General features: G+C 51.0%; 1 protein-coding gene and 1 gene segment (V, D, J or C); both read left to right on the top strand.

The window, feature by feature from the left end:
* The window catches only part of LOC112811051 (T cell receptor beta constant 1-like), an 84310-nt gene extending 66221 nt beyond the window's left edge, over positions 1-18089 (top strand). Inside the window, 5 exon segments of the C gene segment in view lie at positions 11636-11678; positions 16379-16768; positions 17290-17307; positions 17458-17564; positions 17859-18089. Of these exon segments, the coding sequence occupies positions 11636-11678; positions 16379-16768; positions 17290-17307; positions 17458-17564; positions 17859-17879 (579 nt within the window).
* On the top strand, positions 4421-5670 carry LOC112811043 (anionic trypsin). The gene is made up of 3 exons (XM_025854972.2): positions 4421-4668; positions 5033-5169; positions 5474-5670. The coding sequence occupies exons 1-3, from the start codon at positions 4539-4541 to the stop codon at positions 5624-5626; spliced, it is 420 nt and encodes a 139-aa protein (XP_025710757.2). The 5' UTR covers positions 4421-4538; the 3' UTR covers positions 5627-5670.
* Positions 18090-27460: the final 9371 nt, after the last annotated feature.

The following is a 27460-nucleotide window of genomic DNA, read 5'->3' on the forward strand; positions in this document are numbered from 1 at the left end:
GAACACTGCTATGTATTCCTCTTATCTGCTACCACAGGACTTCCTAGAACACCCCATGACAAAGGGACAAAACTAAATAGCATATCTGGTGACATTACAGGGAAAGCCTCTATTATCGAGGCTCCACAACCCGAGTCAGCTCCCCATGAGCACAGAGAGACATGTCATCCGCTCCTTAGCTGTGGCCTAGAGTGGAACAGGGCCATGGCAAGGTCAAGCTCTGAGACCAGGTGCCAAGTGGAAGATTCATTCAATCTTGTATTTCTGCCAGGGAGCCAAGCATCAGGAGGGACCGGGAGGTACATTTTGTTCTCTGGGAACTTCTGGCTTGATTCCAAATAAACCTTCTCTTATATGGCATCTGCACCAATTCCCAAACTTCCAACGCTGTCCACATCTTCCGGTAGCCTTGAGGCCACCTCTGCCATTTTTAGATCTGTATTCGCGGGCAGGACAGAACCTTGCTGGTTCTCAGTCTCTTCCTCTATAAATGGAAATAATTTCATTCTGCTTGTCTCACATTAAAACACTTGTGAACAGTCAAATTCAAAACTCAATGCCAATGAGGATAAGCATACCACTGTTTGTGTGTGTGAAGGCTTGTTAAAAGCATGTCAGGCATGGTACAAATATAGCACCTTCCCACGGAGGTGTGAGCCCATCAGGATGAGAAGAGGTACCATCCGAGAGGCCAGAGCTCTGGGCAGTGGCTCTCCTGTTGTGGGGACACCAGCCTCCAGCCATGCCAGGCACTGGAAGAAGACATCCTACGGGCCCCTCCCAACCCCGTGAGCCCCACAGCGGCATTTTCTCCAGCTTCTCCTAGTTTTCATTTACTTCAATCCCCATCCTACTTCCTGTCTCATCGCCAGACTTCTGGGCCTTTTTCACTTTGTTCACCACCTCCAGAACATCCACTCATTTCCACCTTTCAGAGAATTCAAATGTGGACTGTGCGCCCTCTGGCCCTTCACCACCCCAGAGCTCAGAGGAGCTGGGAAGGAGAAGTGTCTTTCCAAGACATAGACACTCGCTCCACCTCTATTCCTCTCTGGCCAAGTTGTGCTTCAATAAATTACAGGGTTGTGTCTTGGTGGCCGTGGAGGGTCCCAAATTGAGGTCATTTCTGGGAAGATTAACTCTGTACTGAGCCCAGCACAATAGTCCCACTGCATCTAAAATAGAACATTCCAGAATACCCCCCCTTTCATTGTTGTGAATGATTACCAAATACTCCACCCTTTCACTATGTGGTAATCTCTCTACTTACTGCTGATTCTCTGATCAGAACCTAAATTTACCATTGTCCAGACCCTTTCTAATGTGTGATCTGGAGTATACAATCGGAGCTCAGGCTCTCAGCCCCTAGCAGGTGGGGGCAGTTAATCACGACTGGTGCAGACTCCCAGGGCAACCAGGAGGCTGCTTAAAGAAACCCACAACAGTGTGAGTGATGAGAAAGACGAAGATCCTAATAGTTGAGGAAGAGGAAGGATGTGGTATTGGGCTTCCATCGTCCAAATGTATCAGGCAAATGCCCACTTAACTCCTCTTTCCAAGTGCTCCTGTCCACAAGCCTTGGTGGGAAGGAAAGCCAGCTGAAAGCCCAGACCCCCACAAAACTCTGCCTCTCCCTTCTCATCCCCTCTTGACAGTGGGATCCTGGTTCGCCAAAGCCTTGGATGTGACCTTCCTGCCCAGTGGTTTCGACTTGGGAGAAGGGTCTTCATGCTTACAGACACAAGACTTCTCTCTCCTCATGGGGGCTCCCAGTCACTGGCAGCCAGGTTTGCTTCCAGGATCAGCCTTTGCTTAGAGTAAGTTGAATAAATCTCCATGTCAGAGGAACCCGGCTGTTCTTCCTCCTCTTCTCATCTCAGACTAAGAAGGACCAGCTGTGATATATGGGGGCTTGGCTTCTTCCCCGCACCCCAGAATCCTCCCAGGAGTCCGTTGGTCTTCCTCTCTGCCCTCACAAGGTAAGTTTTCTTATCACCTGTGGGTCACAAATCCATAGATGGCCAAACACAACAGAGCTGACACAGGGCTGAGGGAAGGGAAAGCTACAGGTGTGTTTGGGAGGAGCGGCGATCCTCCACTCTCACGTCCACTCTCTCCCTCACCTTGGGAGGTATAAAGGCTCTCCACCAGCCACTCAGCTCCTGTACTTCTGCCATGATGAATCCACTCCTGATTCTTGCTTTTGTGGGAGCTGCTGGTGAGTCCCATGCATGACTTCGGGTCGCACTCGCCCCCCTCCTAGAAGAGATCCCTGTTCCACCCTTGCTGCTCATCTGTGTTTACCTGGGCTCCGAGAGTCTATCTCCCATGTCCAGCAGCCCTCCTTCCCATGCTTGGGCTCTGTAAGCCTCACCCCTCCCACCTTGTGCTGACCCCACTCCCGACCCTGTCACTCATCCCTTTATTTCAGGACTTCGTTGGGAGAGGTTGGAAAGGGAGACCAGGTGCAGGTGGTCCATGCAATGAACCAGGGGGTCTTGAAGCTTAGTTCCGGCAGCTCTGGGATAGCTACCCTAGAGCTGTCCTCAACCCCAGGTATGCCGAGGGAAAAAACACTCATGCCAGAGTCCTAGACCTAGAAATTCTGACTGAGTTGGCTTGGGGTATAACCTGTGCGCTGAATTTTTAAGTTTCCCAAATGATCTTAGGATCCCCAGGTGTGCAGCCAAGGTTGAGAACCACCATTGCTTTGGCCAATGACAGTTGGCCTACCTTTGTCCTGCCTAATGGGCCTGGGGGCTCCTCTCCCCGGGCACACCATGCAGATTTTTAGCGATGGGAAAAGCTGGGTATAGCCAGGGCTACTTAGCCAGATTTTCCCAGCTGGGCCAACCCATCCTGACAATCTGGGGCTCAAATAGCCATGAGGAGTAGACCAGTGATTAGAAAGAGAAGCATTGAGTGGATAAGATACCGCATTCAGACCTGTGTCGCATTGAGTGCACTGTGAGGGCGTTGTCTGTGTCCTTGCTCCGGAGTCCCAGTAGAGGTCCATGCCCAAGCCCCAGTGGGCACCTGGCCATATGCCCTGCAGACACACCAAGCGACTCTGGAGAGCTCTGTGCTATGACACCTACCAGAGGTGTAATGCTCCCCGCCTGCCGATCTACCATCTCTGTGCTTATTAAGGACTTCTAATCTGCATGATCCAGCCACAGGGCTCTGGGCTCCACCCGCCCACATCTGCTGAATTGGCTTCTCCCTTCATGTCTCCATTCAAGTTGCTTTCCCCACTGACGACGATGACAAGATCGTCGGTGGCTACACCTGCACGGAGAAATCCGTCCCCTACCAGGTGTCCTTGAACTCGGGCTACCACTTCTGTGGCGGCTCCCTCATCAGTGACCAGTGGGTGGTGTCCGCAGCTCACTGCTACAAGTCGTAAGTGCTGTGTCTCCCAGAACGCTCTCTGAGAGCTGGGGTCAGCCCGGGAGTGTGGAGGTTGGGGAAAATGGGTGGGTGGGGACAAGAAGTTGTCACCGGCCACCCCCGCTCACAGGAATGAGGGGGCGAAGAGGGGCATTCAACAGAAAGCCTCGCACATCCAAAACCAATAGATGAACGAGCAAAGGCTATGGATCAGAACAGTAGGGAGGGACTCTTTTGGGGTGGTGAGGTCCAGTGGGAAAGCAGCCCAAGGACCTTGCAAGAGTAACCTTTGCCAGTTGGCTACACACTAAAACCACCTAGGATATGTTCAAAAAATACTGATGCCTGGGTCCGATCCCAGGGCACTTACCTCAGAATTTTCGTGAGTTGTTAATGCTTTCCACCTCTGGTGACTTGACTCTGTAGCAGAGCTGAGAATCACTGCCTAGACCAAAGATTCTCAAACCTGAGTGAGCATCGGAATCACCTGCAAGGCTTGCTAAAACACAGACCACTGGGTCCCACCCCAGAGCTTCTGATTCAGCAGGTCTGGGGTAGGAACCAAGACTTTGTACTTCTAACAAGTTCGTGGGAGATGCTGAGGCTGCAGGTCCCAGGGCAGCACTTAGAACCACTGGAGTGGGTCATACGGGATGATGGCGCTCACCAGACCCAGAAGGGAGGGACTAGAAGTCACTTGCACGTAGTTAGCAAAATTACAGAGGATGAGGAATATATGCGGAACTTCAGGTCGGTCATTTGTGCCTGTGGCACCAGGTGCGGGGGAGGGTTGTGGGGAAGGTAGCTGGAAAAGCAGGCTGAGGAGCAGTCCCCATGTCATCCCTGCTCCATGACCACCTACCTCTGAAGGAGAAAGCTCTTGGTCTCACCCCTGCACGGACCCACCACCTCTCTCCTGCAGGTAATTTTGCCACACTCCCACCCATGAGCAGGGAGCTTGAGAACCCTGGAGAAAAGCAAGCATATGGAGAAAAGGGTCTCCCCATGCTTATCTTCCCAATAGCCACATCCAAGTGAGGCTCGGGGAGTACAACATTGATGTCCAAGAGGGGGATGAGCAGTTCATCAACTCATCCAAGGTCATCCGCCACCCCAGCTATAACAGCTGGACCCTGGACAATGACATCATGCTCATCAAGCTCTCCTCGCCTGCCGTCCTCAATACACAGGTGTCCACCATACCTCTGCCCTCTGCCTGTGCATCTGCTGGCACCTACTGCCTCATCTCCGGCTGGGGCAACACCCTGAGCTCTGGCAGTGAGTAGGACCCTCCCTATTTCATCCTCCAACTTCCCCACATTTCCCAGAACCAGGCCTGCCCCTGAGCTTGAACCCCACTACACGCAGGACTCTGTGCTGGGTCCTCAAAAGAGGCGAAGCTTTAGGGAGTTGACCCCCTACAATCAAAATATAGGACAAATATAGTAGCACTTGCTACTGTCCCATCTAGGGAGGGGTTCAGCAGGGATCAGCTGGAAACTAAAACCCATTGTTCCTTGTCGGAGCTTACGTTCTTTGTGTCCTCTCCTGGCTGCCGTCAGTGTTCAGCACTGGATTGCTGTCCCCCATCCTGGCCTGACTCACATTCCTCCTTTCCTTGATCTCTCCCTGCTCCTCAAAGCCAACTACCCTGAGCTGCTGCAGTGCCTGGATGCCCCACTGCTGAGTCAGACCCAGTGCGAAACCTCCTACCCTGGCATGATCACAGAGAACATGTTTTGCGCCGGCTTCCTTGAAGGAGGCAAGGACTCCTGCCAGGTGACTTGACCCTTCCCATGCTGGGACCCCTGGTACACATGGCCTCCTGCGGAGCAGGATTTGAACACCCAGGGCTGTGGGGCTGGTGCAGGAGGGCTCCAGGCAGTGGACTTATATAGAAGCGAGGAAGGCTAGACTGCATGGCTGTCACCCCCTTCGTCAGAACGGAGAACGGGCCACCATGGGAGACATGCAGAGCCACAGAGCTGACCGGAATGCAATCTTAAAAGGTTCAGATGATATAGGGCTCTGTTGGCCCTTTTTGCCTTCTTTATAAAACTTGTCCCAACTTCTTCCTCCCCAGGGTGACTCTGGTGGCCCTGTGGTCTGCAAAGGAGAGCTCCAGGGAATTGTGTCCTGGGGCTATGGCTGTGCCCAGAAGAACAAGCCTGGAGTCTACACCAGGGTGTACAACTATGTAGACTGGATTAAGCAGACCATAGCTGACAATAGCTAAAGCCCCCCAGTCCTTCTGCCGTCACTATGCTAATAAAGTGCACCTGTTACAACTGCCTGTGTCCCTGCCTGCTCCCTCTGGCCACCGCCCCCTGGGAACATCCTCCCAGCTGAGGTCAGGCTGGGCTCTACCTCTTAAAGATGAACAGAGTGCCCCATTTCCCAAAATGTGTTCCATGGAATACTAGATTAGCAGTGTGTGAAGAGACGGAATCCAAAAAAATAATAAGCAGGGGCTCACGGGGACTATTTTCTAGAGAAAAATACATTTCAGAAGGCTGCATTAAAGAAGTTCACTGACCTTGGAACTTCCCCGGGGTCTGGAGTGCAGTGCTCACGTGCGCCCACCCAGGGCATGGCTTGTGCGGCCCCACCACCTCCTGCCACTGGCACCCAGAGCTAAATCATCTCGGAGACCCTCGTGCCGATCACCGTGGCCTCTGCTGAGCCCCTGATACACATGCTCTTTCTAGCCCAGCGTGTACTGCCTCCCGGCAGCAAAAGGCCGCCCCCGGGCCCTCCTTCCCACAACCTGCTCATGTGTCTGAGGGAGACAACCCAGCTCCCTGGGTCTCCATCCGTCACACTCCTTCAAAATCTGCCTCTTATTCATCCCATAGAATGATACCCACGTGTGTCTACCACGCTGGGCACTTTCCAGACATTTTCACTCCAGTTCCTTCTCCCCTCTGAAGCGGTTACTATCCCAGCGGTACAGGCAAGAAAGCAGAGGCTCAAAGAAAGTGGCTAGCTTACCAGATCCCTCATCCAGCAGACAGCAAACCTGAGGTCTGGCTCCTCGTTAGCTGGCCCCAAAGCCCGTGTCCTCCCTGCCCCCTCACCATCCCTCCTGCTGCAGTGGTGGTCTGAGATGCTGCCTCGCCTTCAGCCCCGCTCCTCTATGGCTCTCCAGGCCATTCTCTGCCTCCTTACGCTTCATGAGGGTTCTGGTCCCTGCCAATCTTCCAGTCCTGTGCTCAGAGAGATGCTGCACGTTACATCAATTCCTGATTAATACGTTGCCTGACCTCCCACAACTCCCAAAATAGAACCAGAGCTCCTTATCCTGCAGATGTAAGGCTCTTCCTTCTCTGCCCCTCTATCTCTGCTCCAGGGCTCAGAAATCCCAGGGGCTCCTTCAACAAGCCATGGACCTCGCATCTTTAGCCCTGGGCGTTACTGGTCCATCTGGCTTGACGCCCTTCCCACCTACCCCTTCACCCTCTTCAGAAAAGTCATTTCTGATGCCTTCTGCCCTGGGATCCTCCTGCCCCACTCCTGTGCTGGCCCTGTTGGTCCTGTGGTCCGAGCGAGGAGTCCTCCTCCTGAGGATGCTTACCGCGGCCACAGTCCTGCGCCTGCTGCCCAGTAACTGTGGATGCGTTTACCTGGCCTCCAACGGTGAGCTCCTTAGGCAAGAAATCTTGTCTTGCTCATCCTGGCATATCTAGTGATTAAACAATGCCTACAATATACTAGGCAGTGGTGGAATGCTTGAATGATTAAAGTATGAGCTAGGATTGGAGGAGAATGTATGGAAGAAAGAAAGCACCTTCCAGAACACTGGGTTCTCCAAGTGTGGCCCCTGGCCCCGGGGGCACCAGAATCATCTGGGAATTTAGGAGCTGTGAAATTCCTTCAGACCTTCCACAGTGCCAATTCTGACCCAGACCTACAGAGTCAGAAATTCTGAGATGGAGCCCGGCCACTTGCATTTTCCAAGAATTCCACATCGTTCTGATGCACACAGAAGCCTGAGAGCCATTGCAGTGGGGGTATCCTTCGGCCAGTGGTCTCTGTGGAAGCAGCGGCCACTCACATTTTCACTATTTTCAGGGACCAGAAAGAAGCTTCATGTGTATTATCTGATTTAGATCTCTCCATAACTCCCTAAGGTAGGCTTAGCAGCTCGCCCTGGGCCTCACCGACAGGACTGGAGACCCGGGGACTCTGGCCCTGGGAGGTGGGCTTCCCTGAGGGGCAGAGCCTCAGTGGCCCCACCAAAGCCCCAGAAGTTAAACACGGAGGCCGGGGTGCTGGTTCCAGCTCTGCCATGTCAATCATGTCCCATGACAGGAACAACTCACTTAGCCTCTTCAGGTTGCAGTTTCATCTGAGGAAATTAGAAGACAAATTTGGCTTTTAAATGAATCTAGGAATGCGGTCCAAAAGTTTCATGAAGGGGCACCTGGGTGTCTCAGTCGGTTAAGCCTCTGACTGGTGGTTTCGGCTCAGGTCATGATCTCAGGGTCCGGAGATGGAGCCCTGGGCGGGGTTCCAGGCTCAGCGGAGAGTCGGCTTCCCCTCTGCCCCTCCCCCTCATGCACATTCTCTCTCTCTCTCTCTAAAATAAATTTTAAAATCTTTTTAAAAAATAGATGCAAGAATTACACACGTGAGATGCAATTTGTGTATCTCCTTCCCAGGTCTTAGCCTCGAGAAAGGCAGGAAGGTAACACAGTTCCCCCTGCGGAATTGGGGGCGGGGGATCCCCCCATCCAGCACCAACCACATTCTTCTCACGCCCTCAAGTGGCCACCCCGAGATGGCAACGATTTCGGTCTAAAATAAATAAGGAAAAGCTGCCCCCTGCTGCCCAAGATGCTGAATGAAGATGATGAATGATCCCACCGGACACCTGACTGACTCCTCCTACAAGGGAAAAAAAGAAAGGCTGCGCGTGCTCCTGGGCACATGGACAGTGTGACTGAGTAGCAAAGATGAGACAAACTCCATCAGGATTGAACGTAGCTGTGACACCAAGACAGAGTGGTATTTACTTTGTAAGGCCAGTTGGGCTGAGGGGTGGTCAAAAGGAAACTTACTTAGAGAGTAAATTGCTGATAAACAAAGGGGTAAACGGGACAGGAGAATATGTGGAAATAGATCAAAATAAATCATTACATTGATGAAAGTGTTCCTCAAGGTGGGAAAGGACTAAAGAAGAAGCTTGCCACTTTCCACTTGTTGAAAGCAATCAATGACCCTTTATCCAGGCAATGGCAGAGTGTTGTGAGATCCGTCACTATTCCTGAGTAAAATGCACAGACTATCTTTTTCTTTTTTCCCTAAATTCTAGGAGCCACGTTGTTGCACCCAGCCCGTGGCACCACCAGATAGCGTTCTGACATTCTCCAGGGCTGACACCTGCCGGAGGGGCAAGCAGTGGGTCCCAAGCCCCATGCCAAAATGGAAATACCCAGGGTAATTTTGTGCTTGATTGTTTATTTAAATGCATATCAATAAACCCACTACTAGAGATTTGTAACACAAAAGATCCTGAGGACTACTCAGAAATATGCACTTTTCACAAGCTTCTTGAGTGATTGGAGACCCCGATAAGCAAAGTCAGCACCATAACACATCTTCTTACATAAGCTGATCTTCTTTGGAAAAATAATGACTTTGTAAATGAAACAAGAAGGTTTTTTTAAGTAGACCATTTCAAAATATTACTTAAAGCAATACTTTGTTCGTATTTTCTTTTTTTTTAATTTTTTATTGTTATGTCAATCACCATACAACTTTGTTGGTATTTTCTTGAAAATTTTTATTAAGTTTTATTTTAAATAGTCAGGATAGGCTACCTGGCTCAAAAATGGAAACAATAAAGTTGAAACTAAAAATGTTATTTTTACTTCTATCTTGTTTCTGTCTCCTCCACTCAGTCTTAGTAAGCAATCACCTTGATCAAGTTCTTTTGTATCCTTCTAGTGTGTCTTTGTGCAGAACCAAGCAAACAAATGTATAATTCTTATGCTCCCCCTTTGCGGGACAAAAGGTGGTGCACAGAAATGCAAATCCGCAGCTAGCTTTTCTTACAGTTAACAGCATATCTTACCTTCCCACAGCAGGGAAACATTTGTGTTCTTTTTTAACATTGCCTAATATTCCATTTTGTGGATGTATCCCAGGTGATTTATCCAGTCCCTTCCTGATTGGGTACTTGAGTTTTCCTGATCTTTTTGCTACCCCAGATAATGCAAATATTTTACATTTTTTTTTACTTGTATGCAAGAATAATTATAGGATAAACACCCAGATGAGAGATTTCCAGGTGAAAAGGTAAATGCATTTGTAATTTTCATAGATATTTACAAATTGGTCCCCACTTAGGTTGTATCATTTTTTGTCAAGTGTATATTCCACCACACACTAGCTAATGGTCTTCCCTAATTCAATGTTGTCAATAACGGTGAACAGATATTTTGATGCAGTTTTTGTCTGCAAGATTTTTTCCCTATGGTGAAGCACCCTTTGCATTTCTTTTTCTCTCAACCATCTGTTCTTTGCCACTTTCGTTGTGCTGCTGCATTATTTTCTTACTGATTTCTAGGAGTTCATCATCTACTGGGGAGATCAGCTCTTAGGATGAGGATTGCAGATGTTCTTTCCATATTGTCATTTCTTTTTTGATTCTGTGTATATTTTTCCGTGAAAGTGTGTCATCATTATGTAATGAAGTCTGTCCTTTTTTTTTTTCCTTCTAGATTTTAAGTTAGAGTTTGAAAGGCAATAAAAGGAAGCACCATCGAGTGAAATGAGATTTAGGCCACTCAACCGGAGGTTACATTTCAAGGTCATCTTGTGCAGGAAAATAAAACATCGACAGCAACTTAAATGTGTCTGCCCCTCAGGGAAAAGAGGGGAAGGCAGTGACCGTGATTACATTTGAGTGTTCCTGTGACTTTATGTATGCAGCTCTCTCCACATCCACTTCCCCGGCTCCCTTTTCCTAACCCTGATGTCTGAAGTCCACGAGCAGAGAGGCAGGCTGACAACACACCAGTCCCCCCACACAGCACCCCCTTGGAAATACCCTGAGCTCTCAGCTGTCGTTTTGTCTCTATCTAGGGAGCCCTACCCCTGAGTAGCTCATGTCAGTTCCCCTCCAGACCACCCTAGAGAGGTCCAGAGTTGGCCAAAGGGATGGTCTGTGTATTGAAGGATCCCGTTCCCAGATGAAAGGTGTGGCCTCTGAGTGACACAGTCTCAGGGGCAGGCCCTGGGTAGAAAGGAGGCTGCTTCTTCTTGGGAGGGTGTCTCCCCACAATGAGTGATGAGTTTACAGAGGGGCAGATACCAGGGAAAACTAGCCCTTGTGCCAACTGGCCTCGCAAAGACACACAGCTCTGGGGAGCCAAGAGTGTCCTGAAGAAAGGGCATGGGGGTGAGGAGGGCGCCCCCGCTCCCGGCCTCATCTGTACCCTGCCACCACCTCACAACATGGGGAGTGATGTCACCGACCTGCCCTCCAATGCCTTGGAAGGAGCAGCTGCTCGGGTCGTTTCTTCCAGACTCTGATGGGCAGAACCATGGGAGGGGCTGTTTTTTGTATGAAGCTGTAACATTGTGGGGACAGGGGGCCACGGTGATTCAACTCTATGAGAAAGCTTTACAAAAACCTTTCTGCCTGTCCCCAACCCCAGTTTCTCCACTCTTCTGAGTCACGGGCCCGAGGGTGGTGCAAGTCAGAATGCCTCCATCCCACCCCTATTCACCTGTCAAGCCAAGACCATGGATAAGGACAGGCTTAGATCAGGACTGAAGCTTGCAGACAGAGAGCCCAGGTGTAAGCAGAAGGCCTCAGTGACCCCTCGGGTGAAGGACTCCGGGAAACTCCTTCATCCTAAGCCCCACAGAACTCAGGGCAAGGCCAGTGGGAAGGTGCATGGAAGGTGACCCATCCTATAGAAGAAGAAGCCAAAAATATCCCGGCCATCCATGGACCTGGTCACTGTCTCCAGGACCCTGCCCTCTTCTCTCTTGACCCATGTCCTTTTGATGGACCCTCAGAAAGAACTGAGAAAGTAGTGTGGGGCCCACTGGATAGATGCTGGCCATGCTCTGTGGCCCCAAGAATCAAAGTTGGAAATACTCTTCTGTGCAATATCTATAAAGCACAGGAGGGGATTTCTTATACCAGAGTCCTCCAGAGACCAACCAGGGCCGCCTCTTCTTTCCATGCCTCAAACTTGTTTGCTTCCTTGCTCCATGTCGCTGTGTGAACACTGAACTTTTCTTTGGAGAAGGCACCAGGCTCACAGTAATAGGTAAGACATACGCTGGGTCTTTCCAGGCCCCTTGTAGCTGAAAGTAGGTCCAAAGTGTCCATTCTTAGAGTGGCCGTGTGCTGATGTGTATGATTTTACCTTCGGCCCAGGGACCAAGCTGACAGTTGTTGGTAAGGTGGGGAGGTCTCCAGGGAGGGTGTGATGGGGAGGATTCTATCCTGGGAGATGGGGGAGGGAAGGGATTGCCCAGGTCTTGGGTCCTGGTTAAGGAGATGTCATCTCCTCTTCTGGGAACCAATACATGGGAGGGTCCCAGTCAGGGCAAATCTAGCCAGCCACCAGGGGGTCCTCTGTAAACTCAGAGCTGAGCCTCAGTGGTTAAGGCAGAGGAGGAAAAGGAAATGGTACTGCCCCTCTGAGTAGTTCTCTGACAGAGGGAAGCCTAGAGAAAGCCCAGAGGGCAATTAATGAACACCGACATAGGTCTGTCTTCCTCGTGGACTGGGACTCTCCGCAGGGGCTTCCTAACTTTCCTCGCTCTGGATTATATAGGAAGCCACACTGTGTGGCTCCTTGTTTCCAACTGTCCAGGGATCTGGGCAAGCTCTGGAAGGGAGTGGGGAAAATATGAAGCCGGGCTGGTGGCTCTGGGAGGGAAGAGTTCCACGAACGCACCAATCTGTCCCCGAATCCCAGCTGAAGATGGGGAGGTTTTGAAGTGGATCTGGGAGGCTGTGCTTTTGAAACATCCTCCATTTTGGGGAGGGGAGCCGGCTCACTGTTGTAGGTAAGTGCATCGGGGCGGAGGGCTGGGAACCCACAAGGAGGGGCAGGGGTCCATGTGGAGCCTCCATCTTGGAAGCTTAGGTTAAAGCACATTTTTATCAGTAAGCTCTGAATTCTTGTCTTGATGCAGACAGGTGGGGACAGCCTCCATCTCCGGTAATTTCATGGACAGGCAATGCTAAGTTCGTGTTCCCCTACTGGGAGGCAGGTAGTCTCCCTTTGGGGTCTCCTTGTCCATCCCCTGTCTCCTCGGAGGGCACCTCATTATGGCCATGTAGATGGGAAGCCTCTGGCCTCAGAGCTGCCTTAGTCCTGATGTTTTCTGCCTCGGCTCAGAAAGGAGAGGGACACAGGAGAAAGGGCTGGGGGTCACACGGCTGAATCGGTCCTCTGACCAGGGCATTTCACACTGCACACTAGGCCCCCCTCCACACCTCCTGGTGCCAAAATTCTGCTAACGAAAGGGAGAGGAGAGCGGGCAGGTGCACCTGGGAAGGCAGGAAAGGGAGAGGAGAGCGGGCAGGTGCACCTGGGAAGGCAGGAAAGGGAGAGGAGAGCGGGCAGGTGCACCTGGGAAGGCAGGACCTGGATGCAGCCAAGGGCAGTTTTCCCACCAGCCTGGAGTGTTGTGTAACAATGAAAAACTGTATTTCGCAAGGGGAACCAAGCTCTCTATCTTGGGTAAGTATGAGGCTGCTCTGGGGGTAGTGTGTTGGAAGAGTGCAGTCCCAGGAGTACTCCTGAGACACAGCAGGGAAAAGGCTCAGAGAGTGTGGGTGAGCAGAGGAGGTGCTGAGTCCCTAGAAATTCGGATGGAAGCTGGCTTCTGGAAGCAAAGGCTCTGGAGAGCAATCCTGGGGTTTGTCACTCTCTCCCTGTGCTGTGGAGCAACCAGGCACAGCACTTTGGAGTTGGCACTCAACTCTCTGTCCTAGGTAAGGAGCAGGACTGGGGTGTGGGGCCATTGTCTCTTGGACACAGGGTCCCTGTCTCTCCTCCCAGCCTTGGTTGTCGGCGGGGGGGGGTAGGGGGGTCAAGTCAACTCTCTTAGCCCTGGGGAGCTTCCAAGGAGCTGTGGCTGCCATTCCTCTTGGTGTGTCTTGGTGGGTCCCTCTATTTTTCCTCCCTGAGTCTTCAGTCCTTAATGTTTCCTCCTTACTCTTTCCTTGGTTCAGCCTTCCTTCTTATGTGTGTGTCTGTGCCCCTTCTAAGCCTGCTCCTCTTTCCCCATAGTATGCTTGGACCTTTCTCCTAATGGGACCCCTCTGGTCCAGAGCCATGCATCCAGGAGGAGAGGGTGGTAGAGCCCGGTCCCTGGGAGCAAGGACTTGCCTTCTGGCAGGAGCTCTCCGTGGGTTTTACCACGGCTGCCTGCAGCTGTGTTCCTATAACTCGCCCCTCTACTTTGGGATGGGCACCAGGCTCACCGTGACAGGTATGGGGCTGCACTCTTGGCTGGCGGTGCCTATGCATGACCGATCAGTCCAGGAGGAGGGACAGGGGTGTAAGGATAGGACTCAGAGCCGCCCCCTCCCTCCCAGAGCTTCTCGTGCTGATTGCGGACCCACGGATGTAGGGCTCCAGCTTATTCTTTGGCTTTGTATGTTCTTGCTCTGCTCCTCATTGTTCTCTGGGACTCCTCTCAACTCTCCTGTTTTAGGAGTCTGTTGTTTTACTTCCCCCCTTCTTTTTTTTATTCAGATCTTCTCCATTTTCCCTCCTATTCTATCTCCAAGCCTTCACCATTGACTCCATTTTGGTGAGTTGGTCTGTCTTCTATGTTAAAGTCCTTCTAATATCTACCACCTGCTCAGAACTCTGTGCTTGCCCCTGTCTTCTTCCTTCTCTGTCTCGACTAGCCTCCAAAGATCCATCTGTGTCTTCCTGAAGTGATCTAGGGCTCAGGAGGCAGTGGGGGGACAGAATGGTGAGACTGGGCTGTTTGAGGGGTGTTTCTGAGCCCTGAGGGCAGAAGTTCATGTCACAGTATCATGAGAGCTGCAATGGGTGTCTGAGGGACACAGTGCTTGGCAGGATCAGAGGAGATACAACTGGAAACCTAAGCCATCTTAGTAACAGATAAGGTATAAAGAAGAGAAAGTAGGCAGGAGGCTCCATTTTCTCAAACCTCAGGATCTATGCTGGGCTGGTAGGGTAAGGGGCCCATCATGAAATATTAACACACCGTTAGCGTGCTCGGGGAGGAAGCAGACAGGCGGAGGACCGGGCATGGAAGGATGGGTCTGTGCTGGGCATAGAGACAAGGCCAGAGGAATGGGACACTTGGTCCTACCAGACTGGTTGGCTGGAACAGACTTTATCCTGCAGATGGGGGCTCGTGCCAGTGAGCGTGATAACAATTACAACGTACAAACTACTGGGGTTCGAAATGCCCAGAACTCTGGGCTCATGGGACAAGGCTGGGGGTGCTCGAGCAGTTGGAAAGTGGAAATCTCAGCATCTCTGGGATGTATAAAATGGGGATAATTGTGCCAGCCCCTTGGGGTGTTAAACTGTTAGGGGCTAACTTATATGGAAATCTTTGTAAAAGGCTCGGCTTATCAGGGCCATCCTTTTCGTTCCTGTTGTTTATCGTCACTGTGTCCCAGACTTTGGCCTTTTTCCCAAACTGTCTCTCAGTTTTCCCATTAAAAACACTTCCCAATGTGGATAAAGTGGAGACATCTGGGTTTCCCACAGTTCTGCTCCAAAAAGCCATCCCAATGGTCAGTATAGACCCAAATAGCGGGCACAGTCCATTCCGGTAAAAAGATGGGAAGGTGGGAGATGGATGTGCTTTCTCTCATTCCCCTGTGTCTTCCCATGAGGCCTGGCCTTCCAACAACTCCAGAAATTCTCTCCTATGTGTCAGGCATGAAAAATGGCCTAGGACTTTGCAACATGAGCACTCTGACGACATGGTCCTTAGACTTTGGAATTCGTTCACACCCAGCAAGTTCAGCCGTGAACTAGGATTTCCAAAGTTGGCAGGGAGCCTTGCTGGGCGCTGGAAGGAAAAAAGCATTCAGCCCATGAGCAGTATCTTTCATGGGATTACAGCCACCCTGGGCAAGCTACCACACACCCGTGTGCCCCAGTGTAAATGGAATAAATGTGAAATATCTGATAACATAATAGCCAGAGGCTTCTTGGCTCCTCAAAGCAGGTTACGTGTTTAACACCCACCTACACACACACACACACACACACACACGCACACACGCACACACACACACACACACACACACACGAAAGAAAAGGGGAAAAAGTGAGTTGGAGAAAGCATTTAGAAAAAAGTATAGTCAGATGCAATGGGACAGCGTTTCCTCCGGGCAACAAAGCCTAATTATCACGTGTGCAATCACCCAAACAGATACTCATACACTTTGTACAAAAGGAAACTGATAATTAGGAAAAGTTGATTGGGTTCCTGGAATCATGTTGCTGGTGAGGATCCTCAGCCTCAAATACCAGGCTCATTTGACTCTGCCATAGCTGCTTCTAAGTCTGAAAGCATAGATAGTCACTCACCGAAGAGGGTTTTGAATGAGGAAGAAAAACAGATAGACTCTTTTGATAAATACGGAAAAAGGCCTTGAGAAAGACACTCTGCCAAGAAAGCCAAAGAAACCAGGACACACTGCTGCCTTAGGGGATGAAAGAGATAGTCGGCAGTAGGCATCCATGGGGTAGCCGAGAGAAGTGGCAAAGCTGAGGGAGAATAGAACAGAACAGTGACCCCCAAACACACAGGACCTACTACTACATAATTCCGCTTTAGGAGGACTCCATTTCCAGCTTTATCTCTGCCTCTCTCTTTCTTTATTTCTGTATCTGCCTCTGCCTCTGTCTCTGTCACACACACACACACACACACACACACACACACACACACACCCCAAACCCAGACAGCTCTCAGACCAGCCCTGGTCCCAACCTCTCTTCCCTTGCAGAGAACCTGGAAAAGGTCAAACCTCCCACGGTCACAGTGTTTGAACCATCAGAAGCAGAGACCTCCCGCACCCAGAAGGCCACACTCGTGTGCCTGGCCACGGGCTTCTACCCCGACCACGTGGAGCTGAGCTGGTGGGTGAACGGGAAGGAGGTCCAGAATGGGGTCAGCACGGACCCGCAGCCCTACAAGGAGCGGCCCAACGAGAATGGCTCCAGCTACTGTCTGAGCAGCCGGCTGAGGGTGTCCTCTGCCTTCTGGCACAACCCTCGCAACCACTTTCGCTGCCAAGTCCAGTTCCACGGGCTCGGGGACGACGACAAGTGGGAAAACACCAGCCGGCCCAAACCCATCACCCAGAACATCAGTGACGAGACCTGGGGCAGAGCAGGTGAGCGGGGCCTGGGGGGCTGGGTGGGGAGTGAGTTAGAGCACAGAAAGGGGGGATCCAGGCAGAAGACCAGGCAGACACCGGACAGGGCGGGAAGACTAAGGCCCAGCGTGAGGGTGAACGGGCACCTCGGGGCTAATTCCTCCCCAGATCCTCAGCCCAGCAGAGCCTTGCAGCTGGGGTCCCCTCACTGTCCGAGCCTGTATGGCTCAGCACTGACGGGGGTGCCCCCAGCCCCTCTGTGCCACCACATTCCATGGGGTCCTGGGATGGTGTGGCTCCGCGGGCACAGCTCCAGAAAGACGGTCTAGGCGTCTGCGAGAAGCCTGGTCTGAGCCTGGGGGTCCGTGCTAACCAGGAGGCTGACTTAGTGTGTTTGTGTTTGTGTCTGGTCGGTTCTTAACTGAAGCACAGCTGACAAATAGTATTGCCTTAGCTTCACGTGTGCCTAACTTGGCAGCTTTCCGTCTGCTTTAGAAGACGGGGTCTCTCATCCATTCCCTCCGCCTTCTCTCTTTCAGACTGTGGCTTCACTTCAGGTAAGTGACCCTCTCCTCTGCTTGTTCTCCGTCTCCCATGGTTTTGTCCTGCAAGCCAAGCATGGAGAACCATGGACCCCAGGGTGGGGGGTGGAGAGGCCAGAGACACCTGCTCACAGGTCCCTGTGCGCTCTCCCTTCCCGCCCACAGTGGCCTATCAGCAGGGCATCCTGTCTGCCACCATCCTCTATGAGATCCTGCTGGGGAAGGCCACCCTGTATGCCGTGCTGGTCAGCGCCCTGGTGCTGATGGCCAAGGTAAGGAGGTGGGCAGGATGGGGAGGCAGGCTGGAGGGAGAGGGTAGAACATCATGCATGGAGCATGAGGGGATCTCAGAGCCTGGCTTAGCCCTGATATAGTCTATTTCTCAAGGAAAGCATAATGGGACTGCCAGACTGGTGAGAAAGTATGGGAATTGTTATAGGATGCTGCGTCAGAGGATGGGGAGAGTCGACCACCTATACCCAAAATCAGGCCCAGAGTCAGGCTCCCTGAGCCCCATCCTGCTATTCATGGCCCCTGGGACCTTGACAATGCCCTCTCTTCTGCAGGTCAAGAGAAAGGGTTCCTGAGACCAGCTCTGAAAATGCATCCTGAGTTGCTCATCGTCCTTACCCTAGGTTCTCCTTGACGTGCTTCCAGTCGGCGTTTCTAAAAGTTATTCTCTCTCCCCCTCTTATCTCTTTCCTGATGGGATATCTGTCCCTTCTCTATGCTTTCCTGCAGACTGAGCTCCTCAACCCTGAAACTGAAATAGACTTAATAAAAGTGTCTTGCCTGGCCGTGTTGTCTCTTGGGGGTATCTATGAGGTTCTGTCCTTTGAAGATTTAAGGAAGGCCCCACGCCTACAGCATATGGAGGGACTGACCCTTCTTTCTAAGCAAGGCTGCTTGCTCCTGTTCATCCTGGTGGAGGATGGGCTCCGTGGTCCATACCCAGGCATTCTGGGCTCCTAGAGTGTAGGGTTGGTCCGAAGGGCAAGGAGTGGGGAGCACCTGCGTAAGGATGAGCAGAGGTGAGCCCTAACCCCACCTCAGCACGGGGCCCAGGGCAGGGCAACCTCTGTGTTGGAATGCTTGGTCATTTCTCAATTCCAGACTCAGGTTTCATTTATTATGCATTCAGGTTTTATCTGTGTCTGTTCTGAAGGCCTCCGTCTCATCTTGTTTTGAGATTTCAGCAGATCTAGCTCTATTCTGCATACCTAGGTTAGAATCCTAAAGAAGGCACAGAGTTGAAACTACCGTTAAGTGAAGCCCAGAGGTTTCACAGATGGGGGGCTTGCGGGGTCACGCCCTGGGGAAGGCATGGGGAAGGGGCTGAGGTGTCGCACCGGAGCAGCCCTTCCCTTGATGGGGTAGAGAGCAGGCCACCCCCAATGCAGCATGTCGAGCACATGCTGAGGCAGAGACAGTTATCTTACTGGGGTAGACTCTCCAAGCAAGTCACATTCACCGCAGTAGAACCCTGCACCGGGGGAGGGAAGGGATGCAATCAGGGGAAAGAAGACACAGACCCACAGACCCGTGAGAGAGACCAGAGATAGGCTCATTTAGGCAGGAAGTCAGGGGTGAGAAGGAAGTTTGACAGCCAAGAAAGGATGAGGGAGGTGGAGTCCCTTGTTGGTGGCCTGCTTTGTTCCCGACTTGGGGCTGGGCCCTGGCACCAGCGCTGTCCCCCTTCATCCCCACCATGGCCCTGGAAGCAGGTGTCCTCCCTCCTCTGTGGGGGAGGAAGCCACAGTTCATAGATCAAATGACTGGTAAGCGGTGACACCGTGGCACGTTGTCTGGAAGATGGAAATTGGGGAAGTTTGTTCCAAGTAGTGGCCAGAATGGTGTGCCTGTCCCTGAGGGACCGTGGAGTGGCCACCCCCAACTTCCCGTGCAGGACCCACAGGAACAGACCGAAGGGTGTGTTTGTTCCTTAGCAATGCAGTGACAAAGGACCACAAACTTGATGGTTTAAAGCTGAAGAAATTTATTCTCTCCCAGTTCCGGAGTCCAAAATCAAGGTGCGAGCAGGGCCGCACTCCCTTCAAAAGCTCCAGGGGAGAATCTTGTCTGCTTGGTGGTCCTTGGCTTGTGGCAGCAACCCTCCGACCGTATGCCTGTCTCCACATCACCTTCCTGCGTCCCTGTGCCTTGACTTCTCCCTTATTTTTTTCTTATCAAGATGGGAGTCATTGGATTTAGGCCACACCCCGAATTCTGAAGGATTTCATCCTGGGATCCTTGACATGTACATCTGCAAAGACCTTGTTTCCAAATTGGGTCACTTTTGTTCTGAGGTTCGGGGTGGGCATGAAGTCTAGGTGGACACTGTCCATCCCACTGCACTGAGTGTCCAGGACCTGGATGTGAGGGGTTCTCCAGACCCCGCTCCCACAGGCCAGGAAAGGAAACAGCCCAGGGCGGCGGTGGCCTGGGGAACCCATCACGTGCCTGTTAACTTCCCATCGGTCGTAATTATTTCTAGATTTCTCAAACTGCAGCTCAGTTTTTTTCTTGTTTATTTATTTTTATAATGACTAAAAAGCCCCCCAAAGGGGACAGAGTTTAGGCCCTACACCAGCACCTGCAAGAGCTGTGCCTCGCATGCTTTAGACACATGTGCTGCCTCCTCACAAGGGTGGGATGGGAGAGGAGCAGCTGAAGGGACAAGTAAGCTCCCCAGAGAGAAGCGGCCATTGTGTGGACCAGAGGGGGTGGCCTGGGACAGGGCATTGGAGGACAGGTATTTGTGGGTGCAGAGCAGTGAGAGGGCTGAGCAGGAGCAGGATGGAGATGGAGGGGGAGGTGGGGAGAAGATAACCCCACACAGGCGGGGAACAGGGTCTGCAGGCTTGCTGATCCTCAGCTGGGGCATGCTGAGCAGGGGAATCAGCAGCTGGGAGGATGTGGGGGGAGATGCCCGGGGGGACACCTGGGGTTTGCCAACGTGAGGGACGTGAATCTTGAAGAATGAAGGAATGTCCTCAGGAGGATGAACGACCCCCACCCTCCCACTCCTGGAGACATAACAGAGCTGGAGAAAGTTACAAACATCATCTAGTCCACACCGCACACCCTGTTTGACCCAAGGGGAGCCTCCTTCCCTTTATCCTTACAGCTGTTTCCCTGTCACCCTCAGACAGCCCCCCCCCCCCCCACCTCCCCAATATCCAACTCAGAGCACTAGGAAGTTAACCTCCTCTGCCTCTGCCCCTCTCTCTGGAACCCAAGTAGGTCCTTCTGGACTGATTCTAGGCATCCCATGCATCCTTCCCCCAGGTGAAACTGAGCAACAACAGGTTAGAGGCAAGGTGATCCTATCATGTAGTGCACGAATAGGGACACTACTGAGGGTGAGAGATGGGATTCTGGGACAAAAGAAGTGAATTAGCAGGTGCCCGGGTGGCTCAGCAGGTTGAGCAGGTCATGATCCCGGGGTCCTGGGATCGAGCCCTATGTCGGGCTCCCTGCTTAGCAGGGAGTCTGTTTCTCCCCTTGTCCCTCCCCCTCGCAGATGTACACTCTCTATCGCTCTCTCAAATATAAATAAATAAAATCTTAAAAAGAAAAAATGAAGTGAACCAGGATTGTCCTGGCAAACTAGGACACACGGCCATTCCAATTAAAGGGGGCCCCGAAGAGTTTCTGGGTCCAGAGAATGGGAAGCACTGAAGCAATTCCTCATGGGCCTGGACCTGTCTGCCTATTCTAGTCTCAAGGCTCATCTAAACTTCGTCCCATTGAAGACACCTGTGGGCAGAAGGTAGCCCCGGGGCAAACTCCACAAGTGAGACCAGTACAGGGCAAAGTGTGCTTATTGATTGAAGAGACTCAGAAGCCAGGCATGATGCCTGGGGTCCCCAAGTTTTCACCATTCCCCGGGGCACAGCTGGACTCACCTTAGGAAGCACTCCAGGAGAGGAATCTCAAGGCTGTGACCTTTAGAGATTTACTTAGAAATTAGGAGGGAGAGGGGAGCATCCAACTGGCCAGGGCATCAGGAGAACATCTTGGTAGGGGGTGAGGTTCCTGTGGGGAAGGGCTGCTCAAGCCACCATCACTTGCCCAGAAAAATTTTCCTATCAGCACTAGTATCTGAAAGACTCCGCACGCCTTCCTCCTGTGGGGCTTATGGCCAGGCTACACACAGGCTGGGCAGTGGGGATGGGGGCAGAAGGTGCTGGGACCATCCAAGAGACAAAGACTTTTTCTCTCGTAAGTAAGTGATTAGGGAAGAAGGAGGGAGAGAAGAGAGAAAAAGGGATTTCAGAACAAGAGAGGGTGGAAAACGAGCAATGGATCCTGATAGATCTTAATATCTCCATTTCCTGCCCTGAGGTATTCCCTATTTTTCCTCTTCCACAGGGACCCAGGGAAGGGGAGCCTGACTGATCTCAGCCCCTCACAGTCACAGTGTGACACACAGCGCTAAATGTCCTGTGTAGAAGGAAATTCATGAGGTCACTACTTAGGGATGGATGTGGGAACAGGTGATTGGCACTTCAAACCAAAAACATGCTTAAGCCTACGTGTATTTTCTTTTTTTTTTTTTTTTTTATTTTTTTTTTAACATGTATTTTCATTTAGGGGTGCTAGGAAACCCTAATGGCGATCAGGAATGGCTAAAACCCCCATGTCAATTCTTAGAACCACTACTGACCTATGGATGAATTGCTCTTCTGCTCACCCACTGACCTCTTGTCAAACTTTCATGACCAAGTTCACTTTTACTCTGTCCATGAAATCACCCTGTGCCCATATAAGAAGACTTCTAGTATGGAAGGCCACCAAGCCTGGGCAACAATTTTAATTACAGTTCATTCCCATTGTTTGTAGCAGACTCCTGTAGTTACCAGAATGGTGATTTCCGGGCCTTGATACCCCATAATCTGAGACGTTATCGACCCCATCTGGGCCCCAAACACAAAAAATTTCCTGCCTCCATCCAGGGCTGGATATGTTCCCCTCCCACCCTGGAGACTTTCTGTTCTCGAGCTATGTTTATGGATCCGAGGTCCCTGGGTTCCTTAACATACCATTCCTCTCTGCCTTCCCTTAGCATTTACTGTGACAGCACTTGGCCGTATCCTGAATCATCTCTCTCCGGCAGAGGACCTAGTCTCTGCTCACCACACACTCACAGGCCCGACTACATGGGGACTCTCCTCCATTTCTGTCCACTGTCCTTATTTTTGCTGTACTTGGAGTCCTAATAGGGTTCCCTCCGTGGGGAGGATGGGGTCCCAGTGATAAATGAGTGGATCTGTACGTCAACAAGAGCTCACAGCCATGACTGTCTCCCCAGGAGCGTCCTCAACCAGCTCTAAGTATCTCAGCCTGTCCTCTGTGAGTCTGAGGGGTGGTCTTCACAGGAGACTGCCCTCCAGGGCTTCCTGCGGGCCTACTGCTTCCTGATCAAATGCACTGACGGAAGGAAGTGCTTTTTTTAAAATAGCGACCTGAGGGTGGTCCTGGGCATGACCCTTCCTGCCCAAGGGATAGGTCACTCCAGCCATTACAGCTGGGTCCTTTGCACCCTCATTCCCACGGTGAGACTTCGTCTTGACTGGGTCTGGGAATTACACACGCTCTCACTGGTAAGGGTTCTTGTATCCTCTCAGGTAATGCTTGACCTGTCCTGGGAACAGGGAGCTCTCCATCTGCCTGAGTAGCCGTTTCATCACCGGATGGCTCTTGTGAAGAATTCTGTCCTGTTTCCGTATCCATCAATCTCATTGTGACACCTGTCATACCCCTCACTGACCATCACGATAATCCCAGGAGAGCACTTCCTGTGACAGCTAGCAAGCCCACCCCAGCCAAGTCTACACATCCCTGAAGAGACAGAATAAACACAACCCTTAAAAGCTGGAGTTTGCACTAGAGAAAAAGCCTGCAATGGAGAGAGGAGAACATTATGACAACAAAGAATATGCACTTCTAAGCCAGAGAGACCTTGGTTGAAGCCTCAGATCTGCACTTACCAGCTTTATGACCACCTCTGAGACTCACCTTTCCTTCCTATAAAATGGGCTGAATCACAACCCTGATTTCATAAGGTGGTTTCATCTTATTAATGCACACAACATGCAAAGCTGTTCTCACAGCCTCCATAAATATTAGCTACTATTATAAAAATTATTATTAGCCTAAAGTTTATTTTCTGGCTAAACATTTCCAGTTCTCTCTCAATGTTTTCCTCATATGGCCCAGTTTTGAGCACTCCCAACTCTCCACAGCCCAGCCACCCTCTTCTGAAAACATTTATGTTTGTTTTCAGCCTTCTACTTTTCTAAAAGTGTGCTGTTCAGAACAGAACACAGGGCAAGGTGGGTTCGCTCTTGTCTACACTGGGTCTGTTGAGGCAATTTTTTTTCTTTTTAAAGATTTTATCTATTTATGACAGAGAGAGACACAGCGAAGAGAGGGAACACAAGCAGGGGGAGTGGGAGAGGGAGAAGCAGGCCTCCTGCTGAGCAGGGAGCCTGATGCGGGCTTGATCCCAGGACCCTGGGATCACGACCTGAGCTGAAGGCAGACGCTTAACGACTGAGCCACCCAGGCGCCCCTGTTAGGGCAATTTTCAACATCCTGTACCCACTCACAGAACTCACTTTTGACTCAGACCTTGGGTCTTTTTCACAGGTTCTGCTATGAGTCATACACTACCCTTCCGGCGTGCAGACGGTTGCTTTTCTCTTTTTTGGGGGGTTGGGGAGAGATGAGGGGAGACAGGGAGTACTTGTTTAATCTTATCACAATTCTTTAGCTGATCTCTTCAACCTGTTTAGTTTCTGAGGAGTCTAATTCTGCAGATCATTGTATTGACCCTTCCATTCCTTTGTCACTTGGGTCTGAGGGTTGCACCTTATGTATTCCCCCATAAGCAGCTCACAAAATTCATAGCAAGATCACAGCTCAATATGGAGCCCACATTCCTCTAAGCTTTGTCTGAGATCCAGGAGCTGCTCAAACACAGAGAATTAGCTTCTGGTCCTCCTCTGTCCACAGCTGCATGGCCCTAGACAACTCCTTTTGCTTCTTGGGCTTCTATCACCTCGTTTGTGAAGGGAGGAGATTGTGTAAAGTGATGTCTAAAGAATCTTCAACCTCTGCTCTTTAGATTCAGTGATTCAAAGTCTGCAGGCCCCAAATCACCATGAGGAAGAGAACTCGGGGAACCTAAGTTTTTCCCAGACGCACATCATTCACACAGTGACACAGCCTCGGGGGCTGTCTCTGGGGGGGAGGGGGCTGGTGCTGACCCTGGAACCCCACAGTTAAGGCACCTGGAGCCCTGACACCTGTTCCTGGCCCTCCTCTAGGAAGGAGGCTGGGCTGGGCCGTGAATGAGGAGAGGAAAATAGTGTTTCAAGGAGAGTGGCCTTGAATCAAAGGCAGGAAGTAAAAAGATGCAGGTTGGGGTCTTTTAGGAGACAACTGGGGGGAAGTTTGGGGATGTCTAAGTGCAGGGCTGGCTGCTGAGCTCTTTATCTCTGAGCAACATCACAACAGCCACCCACCTGCCCCTAGCTCATCTCAGGGGTCACAACAGGATGTGGTCTGACATTTAGCAGGTCCTGCATCTGGAGGCCTTTGAAAGTCCTCCCCCCTCCAGCACCCCTTCTGAGCATCATGAGAACCACAGTCACCACATCCTGCCCCAAGCCCTTCCCTGCGGCTCTTTCTACTGAGCCTCCAGCGAGCACTGTGGCAGTGGAAAGAGAACTACAGAGGGAGAGGAAAGGCCCTCTAGAGGGGGATCTAGGCACCTCAGCTCCCCGTGCAGACCACCCCACCAACACGTCTGCACCTGCTGGAGGTGACCCCGAGATCAGAGGCTGCAGCTGGTGCCGTGGAGAGAGTGAAGAAGGAAAACAGGTGCAAACCGCTCTGGCCCACTTGGGGTCCCTCCTGGCCTCACATCGCTCCGGCAACTCCCTCCTCCCACCTGTTCCCTAAATGCGCACCCCCACCTCCCCACCTTCCCCCACTGCGCCCTCCTGCAGCCTTCCATTCATCTAATGAGAGGTGCTAATGAGTCACAGGAAAGGCAGCCCCAAATAATCAACAGACTGAGCATGGGCAGTCCCTGGGTATCTGAGCTGGTGTCTGTGTGCTGGACTCCCTGGGCTTCTCTAAAGCCTCATCCCCTACTGCTGAGGTGGGTGAGGTCTATGTGATGGATATTTTCTATCCCAGCTGGCTAAGAGGAGGAGGGAGAACATAATGCAGACAGAACAGAAAACCAGAGAGAATCCCCTGAAGGAGGGAGTGGGAAATGACAGGCTATGTCACAGGCCAAGCGTGCTTGGGCTACACCATACTCAACGCAAAGCACATAATCCTGGACTAAAATATGAAGCAGCCCAATTTCAGCAACACCAGCTCTCCAACCCTGGACCTTTCCCATCTTCCTCAGCTGTTGAGAGCTCCTGGCTCACTCCCTATAAATCCCATGAGTGCCTGAGATCCAGGCAAAACAACTTGAGTTTCCTTGGCCCCCGGCACGTGGCTCTGGATCTTCCACATGCCAGTGGCCTAGGAATGACATGCATGGGAATTGTGATCCTGTCATGCCTCCAAAGTCAGCCAAGAATGAGTCCTGGAAGCTCTCCTAGAAAGGAGGCAGCCTCATCTGCACCAGGCAAGATTGATATTGATGAATTCCTTGCAGGAGAAAGTATATCTGAGCATCATCTGCCATCCTGAGCTGATTTCCTTTGTCCCCTGAAATTAAGGTAATGGTAGATTCCTGAGTCCTTAGACACAGGGAAACCTTTAGGGCCGAGGACTCATATTCATGAATAGGGCAGATAACATGGAGGATGTCAACTTGTTTTGATGAACTTGGATGGCTTTCAAGCCTCTCCTTGACCAGCTTCCCCTTACCTATTAATGTCCTCCTGTCTCTCTGTCACTGTGCAATGATCAGGGTTGTTCACTCACTGCTTTTCTAGAACTTACGATATTCATTGGGAACTCCACATTTCTATTCAAACAGATTCTCTGGCTGAGAATGTCATTTTGCTTCTCTAAATGCTAGCTTCCTAAAAAGCTAACCGTCACTAAAACTTCTCCTTTGTGACGTTTTCCAGAACTTTTGAATATCTTACAGGAATGAAAACCTGTCTTACCTCTCCCACCACTTGACTAGTAGTGATTACCTGGAACAGCTCTCTGTGAAGGATTCTGAGACTGCATCAAAGCCCACCAGAAACCACCAGCATCTGAATTGGTACCACACAGGGTACAAGTCTCACCGGCTTGCCATCTGAGTATATTCAGCATTTTTTAAAATATTTACTACCTGGCCTAAAATTTAATTTTTTTTAAATAAGTCTTTCTTTTGGGTAAGTTGGGATCAAAATATCTTGTAAGCTAAAAGAGGAAAATAATATCTGTTTCAAATTGGACCCTGTAATGGGGCATTAAAACACCATCTCATTTAATACACTGAATCCAGTGAGCAAAGTTTGACAAGTGAGGAAAGAGAGATGAGATAATTAGCCCAAGGTTAAACCCAACTGGTAAATTTAGACTCAAAAAGCAAGGTGCCTTAAAAATACAGAGACAGAAAAGATCAGGCAATGAGGAGAGAAGTCAGTAGGTGAAGCACGGGACATCTGGGCCAGTAGAACTGTTTGCAGAACACTGATGTCTTTGTCAAAAACCACAGACAGGTACAGCATAAGAAGTAACAAACATGCCACACAGTGTCAGATGTTAATATCGGGAAGCTGCGGGAGCAGAGGCACAAATACGAGAATGTGCTCGATTATCCATCCGCTCAATGCTGATGTGACTCTAGGCCTGTTCTAAATACTGAGGTCCATTAACTGAAGGTAATCTGGCAGCACTGTTTCAGGGAGAGATCCAACTCTGCTAATGTTCAATAATCAGCTAGCAAACAAACATTAGCTTGAAACGTTGTTTACTTTTTAAGTGTGAACCAAACTTGAGTTGCAAATGTACTGCTTGCCTTAGTAAATTAATATTTTCACACATGGGGGAGAAAAAAGCCAACCAAGTGCCTTGATTAAGCCATGCTGCGACTATGCCCAGCACCATCTTGAGTGCAACTTTTTCTTTCTGATCCTTGTGATGGCTCAGAGCACCCACCCATTCTGAAGGTGCAGTAGGAGTCTTTGGGCATTTG

Source organism: Callorhinus ursinus, unplaced genomic scaffold (assembly GCF_003265705.2).
Source record: "Callorhinus ursinus isolate GAN/ISIS: 27379988/994484 unplaced genomic scaffold, GSC_fseal_2.0 scaffold12, whole genome shotgun sequence".
NCBI classification, from domain to species: Eukaryota; Metazoa; Chordata; class Mammalia; order Carnivora; family Otariidae; genus Callorhinus; species Callorhinus ursinus.

Bases quoted from the DNA above. Each gene is read 5' to 3' on its own strand.
- LOC112811043 (XM_025854972.2), top strand. From the start codon at position 4,539: ATGCTCATCAAGCTCTCCTCGCCTGCCGTCCTCAATACACAGGTGTCC. The intron at 4,669-5,032 runs GTGAGTAGGACC...TGCTCCTCAAAG, and splicing joins CAACACCCTGAGCTCTGGCA to CCAACTACCCTGAGCTGCTG. The intron at 5,170-5,473 runs GTGACTTGACCC...CTTCCTCCCCAG, and splicing joins GAGGCAAGGACTCCTGCCAG to GGTGACTCTGGTGGCCCTGT.